This window comes from Gasterosteus aculeatus, chromosome 2 (genome assembly GCF_964276395.1).
Source record: "Gasterosteus aculeatus chromosome 2, fGasAcu3.hap1.1, whole genome shotgun sequence".
NCBI classification, from domain to species: domain Eukaryota; kingdom Metazoa; phylum Chordata; class Actinopteri; order Perciformes; family Gasterosteidae; genus Gasterosteus; species Gasterosteus aculeatus.
In genome coordinates this window covers 7,785,370-7,809,689 of record NC_135689.1, presented here as the reverse complement: position 1 = coordinate 7,809,689, position 24,320 = coordinate 7,785,370, and the positions used below count along the sequence as shown (strand labels likewise).

At 46.3% G+C, this 24,320-nt stretch overlaps 1 protein-coding gene across 2 annotated transcripts in view; it reads left to right on the top strand.

Moving 5' to 3' along the window:
* Positions 1 to 24,320, top strand: part of plxna2 (plexin A2) — a 157,113-nt gene that overhangs the window by 3,846 nt on the left and 128,947 nt on the right. For both annotated transcript variants that reach the window (XM_040193259.2, XM_040193258.2), the window contains exon 2: positions 18,850 to 20,187. In XM_040193259.2, the coding sequence (XP_040049193.2) occupies positions 18,988 to 20,187 (1,200 nt within the window). In that variant the 5' untranslated portion in view covers positions 18,850 to 18,987. The remainder of the gene's footprint in view (positions 1 to 18,849; positions 20,188 to 24,320) is intronic.

Here is a 24,320-nt window from a genome sequence, read left to right as displayed (position 1 = left end):
GTTGGTTGTGGAGGCAGCACTCTGCTGATATGTTGATTCAGGGGTGTAGGAACTGTCTCTCTGAATCAGGGATACGATGACACAAAGCTTTGTTGCAGTGATACTGATACTCGGTTTATAGGCAGGTATCAAGCTAAACATAAACTAAAAGAGCCTCTGCCTTTATTACACCTGATTGCAGCAGAACGGAGTGAAGACATGCTCCTACTTGTATGTTTAAAAAGATACGATATTTGCTGACTTATTTACTTAATGCGGAGGCTTGAAAGACGTGTTGCTGTGCCACGTCACGCCATGTCGTTGCGGTACAACACACTTGCTGCTAAATCTGGTCTGAAATTGCTGAAAGGCTCACAAGCTGGCGCACATAGAACACGGAACATGAGGCCGATTGATTGTTTTCCCCTAAGCGTCCGCATGAAGGGCGCATGAAGGGCGTCTTACAATCCTGCAAACATTTACAAAAGTGCATAAACTTTTCTATTTACAAACGTCCATCCAATGAAGCTCTCCCTAAAACTGCTTTCAGGCCTTCAGTAACCCTCCAAAATAACGGCTCCAGTTACACGTGTCCGACCCAATAGCTCAAGACTCTGTGGCCTGCATGTAACATTGGAAGGGGAAACCTATCTGAACGGCTTGTTGAACCACATGCTTTCTGGTCTCGGCAGCCCACAAAAACAAAACGGTACCGGTTAGTACACACTTCACGTGCCCAAATGTATGTGCACAAACAATAGTTGTTGTTTGTAATACATCCCCTGTAAGTTAGAAAGCAATTGATTTTTTTTTCTCCATTACAGAGACGAATGTCGGATCTCTTTCATGGAGAGGTGGATGATATTTCTCTCACTCTGCCCATAAAATTCAAGTGTCGTAGACTATCAGTCTCTGCTTTAATGCATTTGGCTAAACTTTTTAAATGCATCCCAACACTATCTTTCATTCTGCTTTCTGCCAAAGAGCAAAATATACTGTTGCTGTTTATACCACAAACATATAGGTATAATAGATCTTAGGAAACGGCATTACTCTTCGATCATTTCCACACAATAGCAAATGTTCAAAAACACCACAGGACTACATTTAATGGTCTGGTCATGCAGCTGCAGCTCTTTTCATCATCTTGAGTAGTTGTGCGTGTAGCCTTCACTGACTTATTGAATCGTTGAAACCGTTTTAAATTGATCACTACAGGCCACTACATTGTTAAGTAGCAGCTTGCCCAGTATGAGCAACACAAAAATCAATGCCACTCCTTTGCATTTCATTTTTCAAAATACGCTACTCTTTTATATATCTTTTTAAAATGCTGTGAGAAAAAAGCACGCTGCCTGCGATAGTGATGACTGTGCTTGTATCTTTCTTTCCTTCTGATAGACCTGTTTAGACAGTTTGATCCCCAATCTCTGTCAGGATGCTAGCTGCTTTCTTTGGGGGGGGGTTCTGTATATGTATGTGTGAGTCCGCAGCTCCTGCAGAGGCTGCCGTCCGTCTCATCAAAGGTCCGTCGGCTAACACTCGTCCCCTGCCAGGCCCGACCGTGGCCGGTCCACATCCTTCCCTCTCCATTGATGGCAGCAAGTTAGCAATGAACCCCAGTGTGCATTCTGCTGTCCCAAAAGCTTGCCAGCTTGCTGAAACAAAGCCTTTTGTAGGGCCGCTGAATCCAACAGATGGTGAAATGGACAGTAAATGAAAGTCGAAGGCAAAGGGGAATAAAGGAATTTAGTTGAGCGTGTTTGCGGGTAGGCATTTAGGCTACTCCTTTGGGAAGCCTAACACCCTCACAATGCGATACTGGCAGAACTTAAATGTTCTCTCGTTGACGTGCTGGGAGAGCGGCTTTGCGTCCCCCCCCCCCCCCCCCCCCCTCACCCGCCCCTATGTGAGTGCCTGCTCGCGAGGGCTCTCCAGGGCCTGGGAAGCCTTTATTAAGATGTTAATGGAACTGCCTTCATGACACATTTCCACGGGACAGAATCCCTCGCCTCTGCCGTTCTTTATTGGCTGGATCTGCCTGCCACAATCATCGGTCTATCCCCCTCGCACAGCGGCCTGTTTAGGCATTCAGCTCCATCCCCGCGTCCCCCGCTGCCCAGGCGCTCTCCCCCCCTCTATCTGATCTCTGCTGTCACAAGTCATGCTATATTTTTACCAGGTGTAACAAAATTACGCGATGGCAGCGATAAGGGCAGCTATCCGGGCACAGCGGAGCCGTAGAATAACAAGTCGGGCTGTTTGTGGCTGATCTTCTTGATCAGCTGGTTCGCTCGTTCTCATTGCGTCCCCTACTCACTTTCCGCAGAAAAGTAGCAGCAACAAAAAAGAGAAGGTAAGAAAGATCTCTGGCTTTACTAGAGATTATTTTTCTTGAAAGGCACCGAACGCGTTGTCTCAACCATTTTCTCTTTTCACATCCGTTTGAATAGAAGTCAGTTCAGCCCGCCGCCATCAATTATCAATTAGCTGGTGTCATGGGAGGATGTGAGTTTTAGTGTGGTGGAAACTTGACAATAAGTGAGCAACAAAAAGAAGCGGGAGAAAGCGGCTGAGTGGGAGGAGGTGGGGGGGGGGCGCTGTGTTAGACGCCAAGGGGCAGCTGTCAGGAGCAGATGACTGACTGACTGTGTGTGTGTGTGTGTGTGTGTGTGTGTGAGGGAGAGATTTGTGCTCGGCTGAGTGTGTTTGTATCCATTTTAATTTATTGGTGTTTAACTGCATGGCTCGTGTGTGTGGTGAATATTAGGCACTGTCCATTCTGCCCCGTGCTGCTGAGGATGCCCCCCGCCTGCCGTTGTCCCCATGGTTACAGCAGGAAAAGGGGGTGCAGACGTGTACTTGTCTAGCCTGCTGCTCTTGGGCCATGAAGGGGTGGGGGGGGGGGGGGGGTCCAACCCTCTGCTGTACTAAGGCCTCTTAGGAGGCTGTTACGACCATTAGAGTATTCAAACGAGATGGACTCGTGCCAATATTTGCCCCAGAATAGTAAAACTCCAGCAGGTATTCACGCTAATTTGATCGCCGTTGAAGCTCCAATTCCCCCGGGTTGAGCTCTGATGCTTAGTGACATGTAGATACCTGCACCCATGCTCTCTTCATTGTTACTGCTTTTTCAGTCAGCTGTGGCCTTATCTTGATCTTCTCGGTCTGAGGCAGGAGACGTAACTTTGCACCGAGGGGAGGAGAAGAAAAGCAAAAGAGGGGATGTTGTCTTCCGGGTTCATTCCTGCATCAGATAGCAAACCGAAAATCCTTTCCAGGGGAAAGGTTTTCCCCCCTTCCTCTTCTGTCTTGCTTCTTCTCTCGTTCACACACTTTTGATAAACTTTTTCCACTGTTTGCAGACCAAAGTAAATTGAGCTAAATCGATGATGAAAGACCTTGAAACTCCCACAACTTCAAAACATAAAATGTGGCCCACTGTGGCGTCTTATTTCCCTGCAATGTTGATAAAAGCGTGAAGGCAAACAATTACATCCAATGCTGCTGCTTGAAGAAAAAAAACTGCATACGTGCCTTGGAAGGTCCCTTTTTCTTTTGATTTTGGAACTGTTGGTTTGCGGTTGTGAAGGTACTCGGGCGAGGGGGAGGGGGGGGGACGACGACCGCATGCAGCCTTGCAACTCCAGACTCTTTACTTTGGCCCAAGGTGATTTATAGTGTCCAGACCGGGAGGAATGACTTGTCCCCTGGGAAAACGGTTATGTTTATGTATGAGTACATGACTCTGATCCACACTCTGAAGCCAGTGGGAGAAAAGGGATGAAAGGTACGTGAACGGGGAGGAAGCTTGTCATAAAGCCCACACAGAGTCTGTTAGGATGTGTGGTTGCTCTCCTGTGGCGCTCGCTGCAAAACAGCTAGTAACACTTCATGGACGTAATTTCTTTTGCGTTTTTATTTTGACCTCGGCCAGACTTTTAAGATTACAGCTGCCTAAGGCTTAAGCATAGAGCTTTGTGGAATGTGCTTCCTCCGTCTTATCAAATGAAATAAACAAAATGGTTATCATTCTGCACGGAGTGAACTTGATACCGGTATTTTTTCCTGCCCGCCAAACTTTATCAAGAGGAAGGTTGTTTTTGTTTCACTACTTTTACTTCCGAACGCCCCTTGCTATCAAAGGGAAGCTGTATGTGCTCAGTGGAACAGTGGGAGCTCGCCCAAAACAGACACATTACTCTGCCTCTGTCGGAACCATTGAAATGGGAAACATGACAGCAGCGTCTTCATGGAACCTGAATCCGACAGAAAGGGAAATCATTAGCGTTAGAGTCAGTGACGTGATATCGCGCCATGCAAAGCGCAGAATCAAAAATCCCCACATCTTCACACGCGAGCTGCAGTGAAGAGTAAAGGTTAGAGAGAATGAACCGAGGCTTTCTAAGACAATTATTCAGAGTATGACAAGCAAGCCTCATGCAGCAGAGTCTGAGAAGATGTTGATTAAATATGACTGCACTGGAACGTTCGCCTGCCTGAGGGGGGCAGGAGTAGAAGAAGAAGAAGAAGGTAGAAATGGAGTAGAAGCTGAGGAGAAGGCCGGGGACTTTTGTCTAATCGGCAACAGTGATTTATGCTGTGGGCGGCAAATTCGTCCATCCACCGTATCCACACAGAAGGTGCCTATTTCCCGTGATACCGCTGCTACATTACAGACCTGGTTTAACCAGACACGCCTTTATTTCCTCATTCACTCATCTCGCGGAGAGCGTAAAGATGGGAATTTTATTTTATTCCTCTTGCACTGTTGTCTAGTCGTCAATTGTCGTACTGTCTTCTGTTATGCACCAACCGCCAAGTCAAATTCCTTGTATGTCTGACATATTATGGCAATACATGTTTCCTGATTCCTAAAAAAAAAAAAATTCTCAATGCAGAGGGTAACTCTAAGCTCGTAGGTACTATGTTCACCGTTAAGCACTTTGCGCCAGCTTCATTTACTCGGCCCCTGCAAGCCCTCCCCCACATTTTGCCGAGAACATGTTCAACCTGACAAGGGGTGAATAGGTGAGGTGAATTTGCATTTTATTACAAAGCATGCACAATGTTTCAGGCGTTACTCTTTGTGAACATACTGTTGCATACAAACAATTTGCTTCTAGAGGGTTTAAGTTGGTGTTTTTATTCAGAATAACAGATCTCACATATTGCTGATGAGAAACGTGTGATCAGCACAATTAAGCATTCCTTTAAGTAAGTCTTTTATTTTCTTCATGGTAGAATAACTGGTTTATTCACAGCTGGTGATTTAAAACAATGTTGTGAAATCTCTTCCATGTTGTCCTTTTCTTCTGCTTCCTCTGTTCATTCTCTTGTGTTTATTTGGCGGGTAGGAAGAGTGAGAAATGGCGAGAGTGAGCGAGGTGGAGGGATGCCAGAGGGGACCGGCATGTGGCTCAGATGCTGGGAAATGTCAGCACATTTTCGCATTCACCTGTGTTTTGGGAACCGAGCCCGCGTCCCGCGCAGCATCTTCAGAACAAATGAAAATTACCTCCCCCCCAAAAAAATCGTGTTTTGAAATGAGGAGTGGCTGCTGGGCAACGTGTCACTGAATAAAGCGAGCACGCACACACTTCTTCTTACCACAATCTAAATCCTTCATGGGTTCTTTGTGCACAGACATTGAAAAGCCTGATAAACGACGGCTTGCCTTTGTTTGTTTTGCCAAGGCTACAGTGTCCGTGGGTTGTGTTGTTCAAAGCTTCAGTTGCTCCACTAGCTTAAGGTCTGAAAAAGCTGAATTACTGATGTGCTGAACATGTACAGTAGCTCTGTGTCAAGGTAGACAACCTCCCCCCTCTTTGATGGAACTAATCATTACAACCAGAGCCAAGAAAAGTGAAAAATAAAGCTGTCGACCGAAGGACAGATTTTTAATGCAGGGACATTATTTCAACACGGTTTCTTTACAACAAGGCGAGAGCTACAAGGTAACCTGCTTCCAACATTAAGCGATATCTAAGCTGCTTGTAAGTCTTGGCAGTAAAGTTGATCTAGGAGGTATTATAAGGAAATGGAGAGCTTCACAATATCGAAAGTATTAGTAGCCTATTAGTAATTATATGGCCATTAATGCTTCCTTTCTGTAAGGTACGTGTTGGGATTTTCCGATTGAGATGATAATAATGCACGTACTGGATGTCCAACCGTCGGTGTGCATTCACAGGATGGATGAAATAAAACTGAACTGATACTGCTGAAAAGTGGGCACTTTGGTTTCAACAAATGAAAAATAAGTGTTAGATACTGTTCCTCAGATGGCCACAACGAGGTGGCTCCAAGTCACCATCCCCATAGAACCGCATGTTAAAGGACCCAGCTTAATAGCAGAAATACACCTCATCACCTCCCTTGCTGCTGAAACATTTCAGATTGATTGATGGTTGAAGGAAATGTTTTGATATAAAATATATGAAGAGTTTAAGAAGAATAGGTGCGTAATGTGTACTCTGTTTTCATTCCATTTGCACCTAAAGGGTTCTGCCTCTGAATGGAAGGTTTCGGCTTTGTCACTCGAGACACTGAGTCAGACAGGAACAGGAGAGGAAGCCTGGAGGGAGGAACGGAAGTCGAGCGGATGTTGTGCCAGTCAGAGGTGTTACCCAGGGACACCACATGGTTGGGTAAATGCAACTTGAGAGGATGACTAACTCGGCTCTGCAAAGTTTAGTCTTTTGTAGATGATGCCTGTGTGTGCGCGTAATGCTCCACACTAATGGGGAAACTCTCTCGTTGACTCTGAGGCGGTCCCAGCCAGGCTGAAACAGTAGTGAACCAACAACAAAGTAGCCCAATTAGCCCACTTCAGCATCTTCGTCTTCCCCAGATTTTCTATTTATGTTGGTGATAAAACGCTGAATAGGCCTTTCTCTCCTGGTTACATTAACTCGAGGGAAGCAAATAGTCGATCTTATAATTTTCTCTTTCCTGTTATTGCAGTTTTCTGCTTGAGTATGATTATATATTTTGCCTCCGCTGATGCAGTTTATAGGAGAACAGCAGCAGCATGGCTGTTTTTCTTGGCTAAAAAGACCCCTGTTAAGTACCCTACCCCTTGTTTTGCACCCCCTGTCCTCCCCGTCCCCCACCTCCCGCAACTAAGAAATGACAGAATGTGGTGATCAGAGGAAATACTCAGACCGCCCGCCGCTGTGTTTATGCTGACTCCTCATCCCATCCGTTACCGCCGCATACTTATCATCGAGAGGCTTCAGTTACATCTCTCAATTGGATGGAGAGGGGGGCCGGCTGGCTTACCCAAGCCTCATTTTTACCGCTCCACTAAACCCGTGGCCCAGTATGATCGCTTTTAAAGCAGTCAAGCCCCGGCGTCTCTGCTCCACCATCTATGTGTGCGGTCTGAGGAAAGAGTTTACGCGAGGTAAAAGCTGCCAGTGAGGAATTCAAATGGTCCGGGTTTGGCATTGGTCATACTGACCAAGGATGGGGATGTTCATGTTCTTTTATTGCTTTCTTTTTTTCTTTTTCTTTTTTTTTTCTTAATGTTGTGTTTTTCCGCTCTCTCTGCTCCTTACTGCGCTCTCTCTTTTGCATCCTGGCTTCTGGTCCCAGCATGCCTCACTCCCTCAACAGTGAAGCAGATGCTAATTTAAATCATCTTACAAGCAGAGATTAGTCTTTGATGGAACTTAATGCTCGGAAAGCAACTGCTGCATTCAGCTTTACAAGGGGAGAGAGAGGCTGTGCTTGTAAATGTGATCTGGTGACTAAGGCAACGCAGGGCACTCCACTTGAGTGCTGGCACGCTTAAGCTTTTTATACATGCATTTCTCCTGCCCAACATTTTACATGATGCACTGTCAAAGCATTGTCAGCGTCTACACACGAGAGCTGGATTCACACTTCGGCTGCTATGAATGTCGTCTGTTTTTCCCGCCCTTATGCGCACGCACAAGTGTGTGTGATTACATCATTGACATGCGTTCCACACAGCCCCTCCACCCTCCACCCTCTACCAAGATGTATTACAAGAAGACCACTGACTGACAGTTGTTTGAGGCTCCGTGGCCACATGTAATGGATGCCCCTAGTGTCTGTCTGAAGGATATGGATGGCCTGGCTATCTCTGTGTTATATCTACAGCAGAGCAGGGGACAGATTCTAAAGCCCCTGGACTGTGAAAATGAGTGTTAAGAAACCGACTCCCGGGTTCACCGACGTAGTGGACGAGCCGCCGTTCCTCTTCACCGCGATTGCCTCGGTCACACCTCCTTCATGTCGGTGTGCTGGACTACATCATGACTACGGGGAGGGAAGAAGGAGTTAAGGGAGCTGCGTGCATGGAGGGAAAAAAAACCCCCCAAAGCAAAACACACTATGCAACCACGTTATGTTCCGTGGTGTACAAGGTTTTTCCTGTGCTGCTATTGCTGCTTTCAGCCCGGACAATATAAACCCAAGAAGTCGATAAGGCCATTTCTCTTTTCCTTCCTGTCTGACTTTGAACATAATGAGCATTGGATCCCTTCCCTTTCGGATCCTTTGTTGTTCTCTGTGCTTCACCACAGCAGTGGACGGTAATGCTGCTTCAGTACAGTACAATACTCAACCTTCACAGCAGTAGTGAATAAAACCACGCTTCGCTATTACTCTGCCAAGCGCTGTTTTTCATCACTGTCCTACTAGGTCAACGTGACCTTCCTTCCTTTCTTCCACCTCTCACTTACCTGCTGCTCAACCCGTCTTACTATAAGCAGGTGGGGAGCGTGTGTGTAATGACGGAGCTTATTTTACATGCCTTTAGTCCAGAGCACGCTTTTCAAAATAAATTTTTTGTGCTCATTGTGTTGCAATATATTTCCATAGATTGAACCGTAAGCAAGCGTGGTCTTCCTAAAACTTCCCACTAGTACTTTATTAAAAAAAAAAAAAAGCTTTTGCAGTGGTTAAATGCCAAACTCAACTCTCAGGATACTGTTTCACAGGAAACCAGCCGGTGACGATTTTCCGTCAAATCCAAGCCAGCCTCGCATCCTGCGCGGGGTTCACACGGAACAGGCCAGTTATGCATGCACGCCTCAGCACTGATCCGGCATGTCCGTCGCTCTGTCAGCCAGCTTGCTCTGGTTCTCTTTGCCCCATCCTACCCTTCCGTGTGTCGGCCTGGCAGCAGCTCCGGTACTCTGGAGGACCATCAGGTGGATTTTTACACAGCCGCCATGCTCAAGGCTGAGCTAATGCTTGCTGCTGCGCTCCCTACTGTTTTATTATTCATACGAAACCTAGTTGGACTTGCATACAAATGTAGCGTAAGCTTTTCTCTAAGCTGGGGTTGAGGTTTTTTTTTTGAACTTTGCTAGACTTTAACCATTAGATTTATTCTCAATTTTCTTTTCAGAAAAACATTTCAAACCAGTCCATCCATCCATCCATCGTCAAACCGCTTATCCTGCACACAGGGTCACGGGGGGGCTGGAGTCCATCCCAGCCAACTTCGGGCGATAGACAGGGTACATCCTGGATTGGTCGCCAGCCAATCGCAGGGCTACACAAAGACACACAACCATTCACACTCGCATTCACACATCTACGGGCAATTTAAAGTCCCCAATTGACCTGATCCCCAAAGCATGTCTTTGGACTGTGGGAGGAAGCCGGAGAACCCGGAGAGAACCCACGCAGACACGGGGAGAACATGCAGACTCCACACAGAAAGGCCACTGGGCGGAATCGAACCAAGGACCTTCTTGCTGTGAGGCGACAGTGCTAACCACCGCGCCACCGTGCCGCCCCATTTCAAACCAGTCTGCACTGCAATTAAAGTGAACCTTAAAGCTCATAAATAAATAAATAAATATATATAAATAAATATATTTATAAATATATATATATATATATATATTTATATATTTATAAATAAATATATATATTTATAAATTAATATATATATATATTTTAGAGAACATGTAGCTTATTGGCTTCTTGCCAATGAACCGACTGAATTATTTCCATATAGTTCTTTAATTGTATTAAACTGTGGCACATGTATTTATTCAACCTTTTTGTTGCATGTTGAAATAATGAGTATGCTGCGATGAGCACCATTGTTCTGCTCTGTAGCGCGCACGCTTCTCAGAAAACTGCCCATTCTGCTTGCAAGGCATGTATCCGTCTGTGTGAGTAAGCACCTAATTTCCTCGCCAAATCGCTGGTATTGCCTCTCATCCAAACCGAGATTGGGCTAAGTAGACCAGACTGGAGTGGCTGCAGACTTAGTTGTGGTGTTTTATCACCTCTGATGAAATTAGAGTGCCATCTACCTTCGCTAAGGTAGAGGGGGAGAGAGCGGCTGAAGCCTTCACTGCTGCGTGATAATGCCTCTTCTATGTTTTCCCGAGCAGAAAGAGCTGGGAAATAGGTAATAATGGTCCACATGCAGTCTATTTGTTTGTGAGGCGGCCATTACTCTGCGCGGGGTCACGGCGGGACTCGAAACACAAAGAGTGAAGGTTTCCTTCACCCATGTAAAGGTGAATGATGATAATAACACAATCCCACCATTCATATCATCTGAGACTTACTGTTTCTATGGAGAGATGTCCATGGCATGTTTTTAGCGTAATGTCCACGCCTCGAGAACAGACACAGACCTCACAGTCTCTCTCCTTCACTTTTCCACAGGAGGCCTTATCTGTTTTATTGTTTCACAATGTCTTTGCTTAAACTCTCACATTTGCCCTTTTTTGACCCTCATTGGGGTTTGGCAAGAAAAAATAAAAGCAGCAACAGGAGGTGTGATGTTTATACTCTTTGTCTGGAGGCAAGGAGAGCGGGTCATTGGGGTCAGGCGGTTTAACTCCTCACAAGTGCTCCCACTGCAATAAGTCATAAGAGTGAGATAAGCGTGTGTCTGGAGCCACTGAGGAGACCGGGCTCGTTTGTGGACCGCGAACCTGCGGCGGAGCTCGGCCTGTTAAAGCACCGTGACCGTCTCCTTTTCCGAGCCTCCGTGTGAAGGCGGGAAGCGAGCGTTTATTTATACAGTCTTGCTGCGTTTGTCATAATGGCCGTGAAGGAGTGTGGCTAGCTGTAAACATCATTAACCCGGCGGAGAGCGTCCCAGAGGAAACTGGCTGCTGTCCTGGATGAATTAAATCAACATGTACGCTGACACGGAAAGAGACAGTGACTTGCGTGTACACACACACACACACACACACACACACACACACAGCCTAACTGCTGTAGACGTCTTCAAAAAAAACATGTGACGGCCGAGATGAGCAAACAACCGTCTGCCGGTTTCTCAGCTGACTGACCGAAACTGACTCAACTCAAAGTTCACTGAGAAGCGGAGGGTGTTTAACGTGTCTTGTTTGCGTTGTGTTTGTGTGTGTGTGTGTGTGTATGTATATTTCGTCTCTTTACGTATCTGTGTCCTGCAGGCTGTCAGCTGGGGATTAGAGATCACACATGGTCTAGTGTCATGTCAATTGCATTGACACATAATTGATTTTAGTGTGGAAACAGCTGCCTCAGGGTCGGTTCACGGTCGCATGTCTGCGATGCATCGTAATTCCTCTTTGAACTGCTCCGTGCTGGATCACAGCCCTGGTCCGTGGCTATTGTATGTCATCATACACACCGTACACCACCTCACCTGTCTGCCGCACGCCTTTTTAATCCATGTAGCGGTTCGCTGTGATCTCTGGTACAATGTTCCTGACGGTGGAGCCTCCTCGTCTCAGCCGGCGTGTGATTGACCAGGAGCTTGACCAGGATATATCGTACCGTCTTCAGATGAAACAGGGAGAACTTGAAGGAATTACATTTACTGACAGGATTCCGATCATCCGCCCGGCCTTCAGAAACTCTTGGGTTACGTTGGCTGAGTGAAATAACACACATCCTTTTTTATTAAATAAATAATGCATTTTTTTAGTTACATATATTACAAATGCCAACATATGGAGTGGTGGCTGCTACTGTGGCAGTAAAGACGTGTTACCCCACTGGACTAATAGCTTTACGGCTCCCTCTCCCTCGTTTCCTTCCTGTTTTCCCTTTCCTTCTGCTTGCCCTGTTTTTGTTTCATTTTTCTATCCCTCTCCCTTGAAGTAGAACGGGTGCCACTGTCACAGATCATAATTCACTGTTCCTGTGCCCTTATCTCAATTCCTCTCCCGCTGCACAACTTTATGGCTCCCCTTCCGCTTTTCCTGCGGGTCTTTCTCTCTTCTCTAAATCCCTCCGAAAGTAGTCACTGTGGCCACTGAGCCATGCTTCAGCCCCACTCTGATTCCGATGAGACAGATGATGAAGTGGGGGGAACGGGGGGATGGACATGGCTACCGAAAGGGAAGCCTTTTTTTATGTTATCTTCTGCATAAGTCCCCCCCTGAATCAACAATGCTTTACATGCGCTCTCCATGGAACAAGCCTCAGTCTTCCAAATTTGAACTAACCTCCAGCACAGTTTGTTACTTTAACCGTGGAAATTTGCATTATTATCTGCAAAAAAAGGTTCGGCCTAGCAGTGTCTCACTCTGATTGTACAGCTGCACACTAAAGATCAGAGTCCACGCTTTGTTTTGCAGGAGATAACCCCTCTGCAGGGAGAGAGTGTTTATAAAGAAAGCAAACACACAAAGGCAAACCTGAGCACACCGACAACGCACAATGTGACCAGCACATGCACTCAAGGCCCATGCAGCAGCCTGCCCTTGTTTGGGTTGGTCTGTCATCTGTATCTTCTTGGCTTGACTGCCCCTCACCATAGTTGGTCCTCTCTCTTAATCTTCAGCTGTGCCGCACATAAGTGAGTTATGTAATCCGGTTGCAGCGAAGCCAGACGAGCTTCTCATTTATTTCATTCCAGTCTGCTGCACACCGGACGCACAATTGCCTGCTCATTCAGACCAATGCCCCCATGGCTGTCCTCTGCACCTGCTACCTGGTTCACCAGCCAAGTGCATTTGTCTGCTTCAACAACTCTTAAATACGCCGCAAGTTTTGGCCAGAGCGAAGCTAGCCGTGGTTCACTCATCACTTTCGTTCGGGGAAACAAGCTTGTGTGCTTCCAGATCAGATCCATCAGCCAGACCACATGCCGAAGTGGCCGACTCTCATCTAGTTTAGAGCTAGGTGTGTGTGTGTGTGTGTGTGTGTACAGCATATGGCCAAACAAAATATTTGTAAAGACTTACAGATGTATCTCATCACTATCAAGAGCGGTTTATCTGGTGGATGTGATTGCAAAATTTGAAAAGACGATTGTTACTTTTGTCAGTTTGAGACTAGAATTAACGCTTTCACTAGACTGGAACTAATCATTTAGATATATAAAGGTAATAAAAGGAATTTATTTTCTTCTTGTAGTGTTGTCTGATTAAGGAGTTCACAGCCTCTATGCGTCCATACATAGACATACATAACCTAGGATATTGTACAATTTTCATCGGGCTACGGGAGATTCTAATTTTTTTTCAGGTTTCTATGATCTTGATTCCCATGTCTCTGCCTATTTCCTGTCTTTAATAATAAACACAACAGGTACTTCACCTTTCATGTTGTACGATTGCATCCTTCCACGTCCCACTTTCATTACACCACTGTATTGACTATCAAAGCGAAAGGATTGTACAGCATCGGCAATACGCTTCGGGGATAGTTAAGGCCCTCCGATTTGATCAAATGTGTGTGGTGTCAATCAAAAAGTCCTCTTCAGGGGTGTTAGCTGAGGTGAGCTATCTGATCCTGTGGCCTCCGCCGACATCCCCGCTCTATTTATTTTTCTTTCCCCTTCGAGAATTCCCCCTCGCCCCGCTGAGGCCCCTTTACAATTTAGATTTATGGAAATACGTGGTAATAGAAACCTTCCTCCTGAGGATGACAGACAGCAATGATGAGGCGTGGAGCTGCTAGTAGTGGGGCCGCCTGAGAAAGATCACGCCTCTGGATTCCACCTCCAATTTAACAGGAGAAGTACACAGAGGCGGCTGGTCGTGTCAGCTGAAACAAGGATCATTTATGAACGTCGGTGTGCGCCCGTGTCAATATGTGCACAATAAGCCTTTGATTGTGGGTGTGGATGCATGCGCGTCTGAGCTTGTACAAGATGGGAGAGGGAATGTGTGTGTGTGTGTGTTTTGCATGAGGCCATGGGAGGGGAAGCAAAAAACATGAGGATAACAATGACTTTGTAATCTCTCTCAGTGGATTTCATAGGTTTTAATAGCAGTGTGTGTTTGCTCAGAGTTTGAAGTGTGTGAAGCGAGGGTGGGGGGGGGGGGGGTGCTCAGCAGAGACGGGGGTTAAGAGGAAAGATTATATGGGCGGGCCCTTGTTTGCATTCGGGGATAAGCAGATACGCTCATGATGACATTTCTTTCTTTTTACCTTTTTTCTTTTTTCCGAACATTTCATATTTTCTGTGTGGGATATTTTTTTAATGAACTTTAATTTGCATTCATTGAAGGAAAAACTGCGAGAGGCTAATGCGTCTCTGACTGCTTTCAATAGGAGCATATCAGTAGAAGAAAACCCAAGGTCTCGCTGCTGGCCCCTCAACTCACACGTCATAAGCGCACAAAAATGATGCTATTGAGCGCTGGATGCAAAGTGTTCCGTTCGAGTGCCTTTAGGGCTGATGCTTAATTGTTGTGCTAAATAACCATGCAATACAGAATTACAGCTCTTTAAGTAATAGCTCACAGCCCAATATATGTAATGTCTTAATATGAACAAAAACAAGAAAGTTCATAACACAAAACGATTTGAAATAATTCAAAATGAGAAACCACAGTGATTGCACTACTGCGATGTTATTGCTCTGTGACTGTTTCTTACGATTAATGTTTATTATGTCTTTTAATGTCACGGAAAGGAGATATTAAAACATAAACTACCTCCTACGGGACAGCACGGGGAACCAGTGAGTGGAAGGACAGCAGCAGTCAGTCGAGGCATTGAGCTGTCTTCGGGTGTTGCCTCCTGCTTTCCTACGGTTCTGGATGCAGAATAGATGTGCTGAGTTTCCGTGTAAGCTGACGGATAGAGCTGGCACTGGAACAGACAAATCCATTTTCTATTGAGACAAAAGAATGTATAAATATATCTCCAGCTCAACATCTCAAGATGCCAGCAAGTCCCCTCATTATCTATGCTCTTGATAGCAGCAAAAAGGGAAGACTAATGGACTAACCTCTGCTGGTAATCACTTTTTTATAGGCTCCTATACAAGAAGATTTCCCTTTAGGGGGGTGACTAAACTTTCCATTTTTACCGCGCAAATGGCTGCAGCAAAATGTTTTAAAACATGTTCTTGACTAGCTGGTTTGTTGGTTTTTCATTCCAAGCTGTCTCTTTAATTTGTAGTGTATCACATTTACTTAAGCATTAGGATTTCACGCTTTACATTAATGATTCAGGGAATAACACATTAATCCAAGGCATGAAATTACAATCTCCCATTTCAGCTTCCTATCCAACAACAATGGATTAAGCGCCATGAATGGATTTTGGTTTATGTCCTCTATCTTTTTTGGAATTCAATTGCTTTAAATATGAATTGAGGAGATCAAGCATATTTGGATACATTGTTAAGAAGCTTAGGATATGGAGAGGAAAAAAAAAAAAAAGCAGAAGACCTGCTGCCTTTTCCAGGGTGACAGAGGTTTAGAGCTGCTTCTGCTCCAGAGGCCACATCCTAAATCCTGATCCCGTTGGCTGGCTGCTGCACTGCCCTCAGGCCGTTGTATTCACAACCCCCCCGTGATGGCTTGCATTGCTTATCGCTCCACATTCATTTCATTTCTGGTCTTGCCTATTCCATCCGCTCCACCCGCTGCTTCTTTGCATCTCTCTCTGAGATAAGCACACATAATGCAGCTGCATTTGACCGGGGCTGACCCGCTCGCTGTACCCGGCCCGGTGGCTGGTGCAAATCCCCAGTATTCTGGCACAGGGACCCGCTCAGCCAGGCACAGCGGGATCAGTTTGTTTAACAAGCGTTCAGAAGCAGCACGGCTGAGGGTGCGAAATCAGTGTTTTGTGAGTCTGTCTATTCATTATGAATGAGAAGTTTTGCGGGGGGACAAAAACCTGGCTTGTCGCCGAACCGTGATCACAGCTCGCACGGTTGCCGGAATGAGAGCGCTTTGCTGCACACACAGCGGTGCAGCAAAGTGCTCTCATGTATGTGTATGTATGTATGTATCAACAATATGTGTATATATATATACATACACAAAGCCCTTAACATCATGTCAGACCATTTCCATTCCAACAACATCAAACTTGGCTTATTTCAGAACCAGGAATTGTTGTCAGTCGCTGCGAGATTTCTGGCACCGTTGGTAGAAATGTCTCATGTCCAGCAGCAAAATGTACAAGCTGGTGACTTAAATTTGGGATTAAAAGCTTAGAAATGCTGCCATCGTTCTACCTTACCGGTGATACTATTCACTGCCAACTTACTCATGCCCTCTTCTTTTTTCTAGGTCAGTAGGTAATGTTTGCAATTCATCATTCATGGTTGCATTTATATGTTAAATTCCTTCGTGGATATTCGGACTTCTAGCAAACCACAGAATGAAGTGGCTTTGAACATTTGAGCACAAGAGGCGATCTGGTCTTTGTTCTTATTCTATGCGAGTTTACTCCTCAGCTCTATACTGCAGAGAAGACGACAAAGATGTGGTCATGCAATCAACTTAAACAGAGGCCTTATTCCCTCTGTCACTGACAACCATATGAACGGATAACCTTTTGTTAGGTCATTTATTTCGAGCATTCAGCCACTTTCTTTTGCTGCAGCTGTTGCCACAACATGAGGGAGTGATTCATACATTTTTCCCAAATGTGGAAGAGGAGGGAGAAAAAAAGAGACAAGGAAAAAAAGATGGATGGGGAATAAATGTTGAATACACATACGCGATTAAGGGGCGGGGGTGTCGCAGCAGCTCTAAAGGGCAAAAGGCTGCGGGGCTTGAGGAAAAAGCTGGCTCAGCAGGAGGCTGATTATACCACCAAAGGGATCCACTTTGCACTTCCAGCGTGTACAAACTCAAACAAAGGAGCAAGGCAGCGTGCAGGCAGCTGAAAGTGAAGGTGGGGGTCTGACCCCTCGCTGCTTTTTCAGAAGCAATGGCACTTTTATGACCGTGCTAATAAAGTGCTTCTGGGAGAGAGCACCTCCCACACCTCCGTCTGCTCACACGCCGAGAACAGCTTGACCGGGCTTCAGGACCCGTGTTTATGGACGCATGAATCAATACACTCCCTAAGGGTCTATATTTAAGTCTGAGCTGAGTAACGTCCCGGTTGATCGCAGAGGCGAGGCGAGGGGACCCCAAGATGGCCATTACCAAATCTGGAACCAGGTTTATAAAAAGGCTGGGAACACCGTTCGGGAGGAGTCCCAAATCGGCTCTGCAAATCAAACCCGTCCTCCCAACAACCCCCTCCCCTGCGTAACGCTCCTTCTACCGTGGGCTGCGAGTGCTCGTTAATTCACGGCGCAGTCGTTGATTATTCCAGCCACATCCTTCGCCGCTGATGCTCGGTGCCCTCGCTGCTGAAAATGCAAATCTGCGGCGTGACAAACGATGTAGGGCCATCTCTGACACGTTCGAGCCCCCCCGGCGTCCCCGTGTCGTTCCCCAGCTTACCTCCTCCAGCTCTGCAGTAATTACCCTTGTTGAATTGCTACGCCTAATCATACTTGATTTTGGGATGCACTGCCATTGTCTCCACTTGTTAGCCCCTCACAGTGCTCTGTTCTGATCAAGTACACTGATAACGCAGTGAGAACAAAGCGCGCACACATACTGTACGATACACGTGTATAATGCTGTAATGCTGTGATTCGTCTAAAGATGATCGTTTTGCTGCCGGTGATTAATCCCTCTGTGATCTGATCATGTCAGTAGAAGATGAATAGAACAAAAATGATAACAAAAACAACAGCAAGAATAATAATGAATAGGTTCAGATGCTGCAGAAGCCCTCCGAAAGGCAGAGACCAAGGGGAGGGATGTGTGGCTCCCAATTTGTTCTCACTTTGTTCCAGTAATAAGATCCCGTTTTCCCTTTCCAATGGACGAGATAATTAACTCCCGGGGACAGACAGCGCAGAGCTCGGCCTCCTGCTTTATGGCACAGAGAGGGAGATCTCTGCAGCCCGGGCCGAGCATGGTTACATGAATTTGTTTATTTTGTTCTTACAGATACATGGAAGGCTTGGCGCGTTGGTTGATCGGTTGTAGTCATGATAAAAACTCTGAAGGAGATGTGTAAATGAAGAATGAATGACTTCAGGAGTTTGTGATCCATGTTTTTTGTCATAGTCACAAATAATACGCTAAATAAAGCCTTTATTTTATTTTCCATTAATATGCTATTTTAATTGTATATTTTAAAAGTAAAAATTTAGAAACTTTAAAAATTTAGAGACCGGTACTCACTTACATTTCCAATTTAGGTATGCCGAGTCATTATTACCAAGTTTCCAAGGCTTTGTGTCATGCAGTCTGGTTCTTAGAAACCGCTTGCTCAGTGTGTGTCGGCGAGAGGGCGAGTATGAGTCAGGATCATTTCCTTTGGTGTAACCTGTCTTTTCTTTCCTGCGTTGTCCAGCACTGTGGAGCAACTCCTTTGGAATGTGCACCATGATGGTTTCCGCTCATTGTCTCGTTAAACCTCCCCTTCTTTTCATCGCCTCACTGAGGAAGAACTTTGACCTTTTCAAACAGTGAAAGCTCTAAGCTCTAATAAGGGGCTTTTCCATTTAGTCAGATGTGCTTCCTTTTTGTAGGATGTGTTGGGCATAATGTGTTATCTAAAATCGTTTTCTTTCTTTTCTTTTTTTCCCCCCCTCAGAAACATGTGAAGACCCTTGCAGAGATTTGACCTGCGAGTTCAGCCTTCAACAACAGAAAGGCGAAGGTCTCCTCCATTCTTCCCCCCGCCCGTTTCTCGTCGGAGGATCTTGGCAGCATCCCTGCAGGCCCATCCAGCATGGCGGGCCGGCGGGCTGCACGCAGGACTTTGATGCCTGTCCATAAAGTAGGAGTTGTGGCTAATCTGCTAGGCTTTTGGCTCTTGGCGATCCCGGCCCTGTGCAGTGGGCAGACCTTAACCAGTTTCCACCCCGAACGCCGGGACTGGTTGTTCAACCACCTGACGGTTCACCAGAGCACGGGGGCATTGTACATTGGAGCAGTCAACCGCGTGTACAAGCTCTCAGGCAACCTGACCCTCCTCGTTTCCCATGATACTGGCCCGGAGGATGACAACAAGGCCTGCTACCCGCCTCTGATCGTCCAGCCCTGTTCTGAGCCTCTCGTCTCCACCAACAATGTCAACAAGCTCCTGCTCATTGATTACTCCCAAAATCGGTTGCTGGCCTGCGGCAGCCTCTACCAGGGCGTCTGCAAACTCCTCAGATTGGATGACCTCTTTATCTTAGTGGAGCCCTCCCACAAGAAAGAGCACTACCTCTCCAGTGTCAACCAGACTGGGACGATGTACGGGGTCATCGTGCCTTCACAGGGCCAGGATGGAACCCTATTTATTGGCACAGCAGTGGACGGAAAACAAGACTACTTCCCCACCATCTCCAGTCGGAAGCTGCCCCGTGATCCGGAGTCTTCTGCGATGCTCGACTATGAACTGCACACTGACTTTGTGTCCTCCCTCATCAAGATACCATCGGACACACTGGCACTGGTCTCCCACTTTGACATCTATTATGTTTACGGCTTCGCCAGTGGCAGCTTTGTCTACTTCCTCACTGTGCAGCCGGAGACGCCAGAGAACAGCATGTCGTCAAGCGGATCCACCAGTGACCTCTTCTACACCTCTCGGATTGTCCGGCTCTGCAAAGACGACCGCAAGTTTCATTCCTACGTCTCTCTGCCTATTGGCTGCGTGAAGAACGGCGTTGAGTACCGTCTGCTGCAGGCCGCCCACCTCGGCAAGCCGGGCCGCGTTCTCGCTGTCTCGCTCAACATCAGCGCCCAAGACGATGTGCTCTTCGCCATCTTCTCCAAGGGCCAGAAGCAGTTCCACCGCCCTCCGGATGACTCGGCGCTATGCATATTCACCATCCGAGACATCAACGCGCGTATAAAGGAGCGCCTGCAGTCCTGCTACCAGGGAGAAGGGAACCTGGAGCTCAACTGGCTGCTTGGGAAGGATGTGCAGTGCACCAAAGCGGTGAGTTACCTGTTCACACGTGTACAGATGCACTCTATTAACACCATGGACTTCATGACATATTCACAGAATGGAAATGATAATAACTGAAACATGGCTCTTCCACATGGTGACAATGGGACATTTCTATTAAAGCACATCCATTCCAGTAGAAACCGAAATCTTGAATAAAAGCTCAAGGCGAAGCAGAACCTGATATTAAGTAGAGAACTATAGATACTTGTGTCCAACAGCATCTTGCTTCCTTGCTTCAAAATAAGACGGTCAACATTAAGGGAATGGCCCACACTTCTCAATGAGCCCTGAAATAACAGCGTTCTAAGTTTTGAGGGCGTATGCTGCTGTGAAAATAAACACAGCACTTGTGAGGAAATGCGTTTGGCTGCCTCGCGCAGCTGACTCTCTGTTATCAAATGATTCTCACACTGCATGTAATTATGCATAATTGTTTTGCAGCTCCGATATCAGAAGAACATGCACTTTCAAGTACATTTCAATGGAAGATACATGAATGAGGGCCGATTTTTATTTTTCTTGACAACCACCAAAGCGATAATCTCCTCGAGCACAACACAAATAAACACACCACCCCGGGGGGCGTGGGGATCACACACCAGACTATTCCTTCTGAAACCCAACAATTATCCTGCACTACATGTATCTACTGCATGTTTTCAAGTAGAATTAGTTTCTTGATTTTCCCTCATTCCCAAGAGGATACACCCCTTTGTGCTTTCATTCTTTAATTGCTAATAGGAATTTAAGAGGATTCAATACTAATGACTACTGTAGCTACGTGTATTTTTAAAGTTCAACCCCACTATATTGAGAGCCGCTGATCAGCTTCCTTTGTTGCTATTCCCTCCAGGTCACTCATTGAACCAATCTAATTCAAATCAGTGCATTCCCCATTATGTCAGGGCTGATTGTAAAGAGGTAAAGAGGATGGCGACATTATCTCAAACAGGAGCTTTTGAGCTTTATTAGCTCAACTGAGAAGGCGGTAGAAGAGGTGGGAAGACGGCGAGTAGGAGGAAGGAGGGGTGGCGTATGGTGACGACACTGCTGAGGTTGGGAGGCTTTTTTAACAGTTGGGAGCTTATTCTTTTTCAGTTTCCCAGAGGGGTCCCAGATCATCTCATTGTGCTCAAAAGGATGCCAGCCGTTACCTGGAAAACATAGAGGAAGATCAGAGGAACCGTTAAATGAAATGGTCATTTAACCAGTACAAAGGAAATGGCCGATAGTCGTAAGGATTAAGTCCACTGCTCGTTTTAGTCAATACAGCCTTAATTCTCAGCTGAATGGGTCCACAACTTGCCTTGCCCGCTTAGTTTAAAATGTGGCAAACCTGCTGCCATCGTCATAATGGGAACAGCTCAGATAAAAAAATTACCACCATTTTTACCATCCTGCTACGTTGATTCGAATTGTCTCTACTTCTATTCTTTTTCTATGCCTGCAAGGCTGCACCTCCCACTCCATTATTTAGGAATGCACTGCCAAAAGTTTCTGCAATCCTTTCCCGTTATACACCACCAGGCTTGTGATGAAAATCAAACTGAAATGTCATCCTTAAGGTCGTGTCCTCATGCTCAATGAGCAGCCAATAAATCCATTGTATAACATGGATAATGCAGATGGATGTCAATAGATGAGGAACTCTTGGAGCCTTTACAAATTGCATTTAGGGACCGGATATATCAACCATGCAAACATGTTTTGTCGGATTGCTGCTAAAAGCCTCCGTCTAACTGTGGCTGCACTAAGGTGCACATGTGTTCCACCGCTAGTATTTCTTAAATAAACATGTTCCCGATGCCCACTGGGCGGTATTTTTGGAGCACTCTGGGCTCGATCAAACTCTGAGCTGCATCAAGGTTAGACCTCTACCAGAGATTTGGTTTTATTATTTATTTGCTGGTTTCTCACACACGTATTGGTGATACCTTTCCTCTATAGCCCATTGCTTGCAGCAGGTAGCTAGCGAGCTGAAAGCAGAGCATCCTAATTACATCCCCAGCTCTCCCTCCCGTCTTGCAGACACCTCACTGTGTGTGTGTATGCTAACATGCGGGCCGGGGCTGAGGCTGGGAATGGAACTGCGGCTGAGCCAGGGGATTCAGACACAGCAGCCAATCAAAGATTTATCACTCAGCCGTCCAGCCTTCTGCCATCTGGAGGCTCACACCATCTCTGTAGTCACTCCCAAGGAGGACAGCTATGATGGGATTCTTCCCGTAACAAGCTGTCTCAGTGTGTGTGTGTGTGTGTGCGTGTGTCTCTCTCTGACTAACACTATCATCCTGTCCTACTTTTGCATCGTGCCCCACCAACTTATTAACTTCTCATGAGAGCAAAGGGGGAGCTGGTGTTATCACCGATATGCCCCGGGCGGGAAACTCCAAGGGCAGATATCATCCTTCATTCAGAACCCGAGTATGCAGTCAACTGTTGAAGCAGACCTGTGTTTCCTCCGCATGAAGCAGAACTATTACACTGAATTGAGAGGTGTTCGATAAGGATTCATCACACGGGGTTACAGGTCTATTTTGGTCTCACCACAGCTCTGCTAAAGATAACCAACGCAATCTGTACGAAACAGTCTGAGACGTGGCAAATCTGCATTTCATCACTGCTTCTGAGATTTGCGATAGAGCGCGGGAGACTGGAAAAAAAGAATCGTCTGCAAGGTGTGCAAGAAAGCTCAACCACGTGCAATCCGGGGGGATCGGATTCGGCGGCCAAATCTGCTAAGCGTACATCATCTAAACAATCTAGATATAATCAGAACCAAATGGTCTTCGTTCCCAAAAGACCATATGCGGAATGGCGGCAATGCATTCGAGGCGGCAGCCATTGACAGGCCGACGTCTGGAACTCGCGGCTGTTTCACGAGATGGATGCTTGCCTTCCCATCTGATTCTTTTCTGTGTGTCCAACGGGTCTACGTTTTAAATAAAGCTGTAAGCAATTATTTGCTGGTTTCTCTCATGTGCAGTTGGAACTGTAACAATTGTGTCTGCTCAAATAGATTTTTTTTTAATTCTGCAGTGAGGTACCCCCTGGCACCCTGTGCTATTTTGAGCAGGGGAAATACAAGGAAATGCCACAAAGTTTGGGGGCCGTGACAACAGAGCGGAGGCAGTTTTTCCCTGTCTGCATTATAGCCTTTGCTCCACTCTTTAAAGTCTGCGTAGCACTGAAAGGTTTTACAGCCAATGTGTGTGGTGACGGGCTAACCTGCCCCCCCCACAGTGGGAGACGTCCCTCCACATAGTCTGCTTCTACCCCTCTGACAGCGACGAAGAGAGAGACGCACACTAGTGTCAGATGGAGAATTAATGAGTTGCTGTTGACAGGGGACATTTCTTTCTTCGGGAAAATGAGAGACTTTGTGTGCAAGCCGCTGTACGATGTGTGCATGTGTCACTTTACTCCACATGGCAATTAAAGGCCGCTGACACTCAGACTGTCGCACCTGACTTGATTCACCAGAAAGGCCGCTGTCTAGCTCCTTATTCACCAACTCCTTGTGTCTTCAGGGCCGAGTTAAGTCTTTGCTCTACGCGATTTTTCTAACATACACAGTTCACTCACGGCCAGAACTTAATGGGACTTTATGGTAGGGATTCTCTGCTAATGAATGAGGAAATGCTGTTCATCGCTTCGATGCGTATCTCAGGGTTGCAAAGTCATCAAGTAGTGTATTTGCCACTGCACATAGTTATCATGCGGCATGTGTTTTCCTTCAGATGTGTGATGATGGGTCAGGGTAATGAGCCACGGGGAAAGCAAGGTGGAGTTCAGTCAGGCGGAGCTGAGGCATGTCTGCAAAGTGGAACTGAGAGGCAAGCGTTTGTCTGGCTGCACACCTCCACCTCGCTCTGATCTCCCTCGCGCTCTCTCTCTCTCTCCCGCTCAGGCTCACCCCTCTCACCTCCCTCATTTCCGCCTCAGACGCTCTCTGACACTGCAACTATTTTCACAATTTAGACCATCAGTCTTTGTCTCACTCTGTCACCTTCATTTTTCCTCCTTACCAAGCTGTCTTCTTTTATAATGCTCTGGGTCTCAGCCTATGCCCTCTTTAATGTCTTTTTCTCTGAGTCTGCCTCTCCTCCTGAAGTATT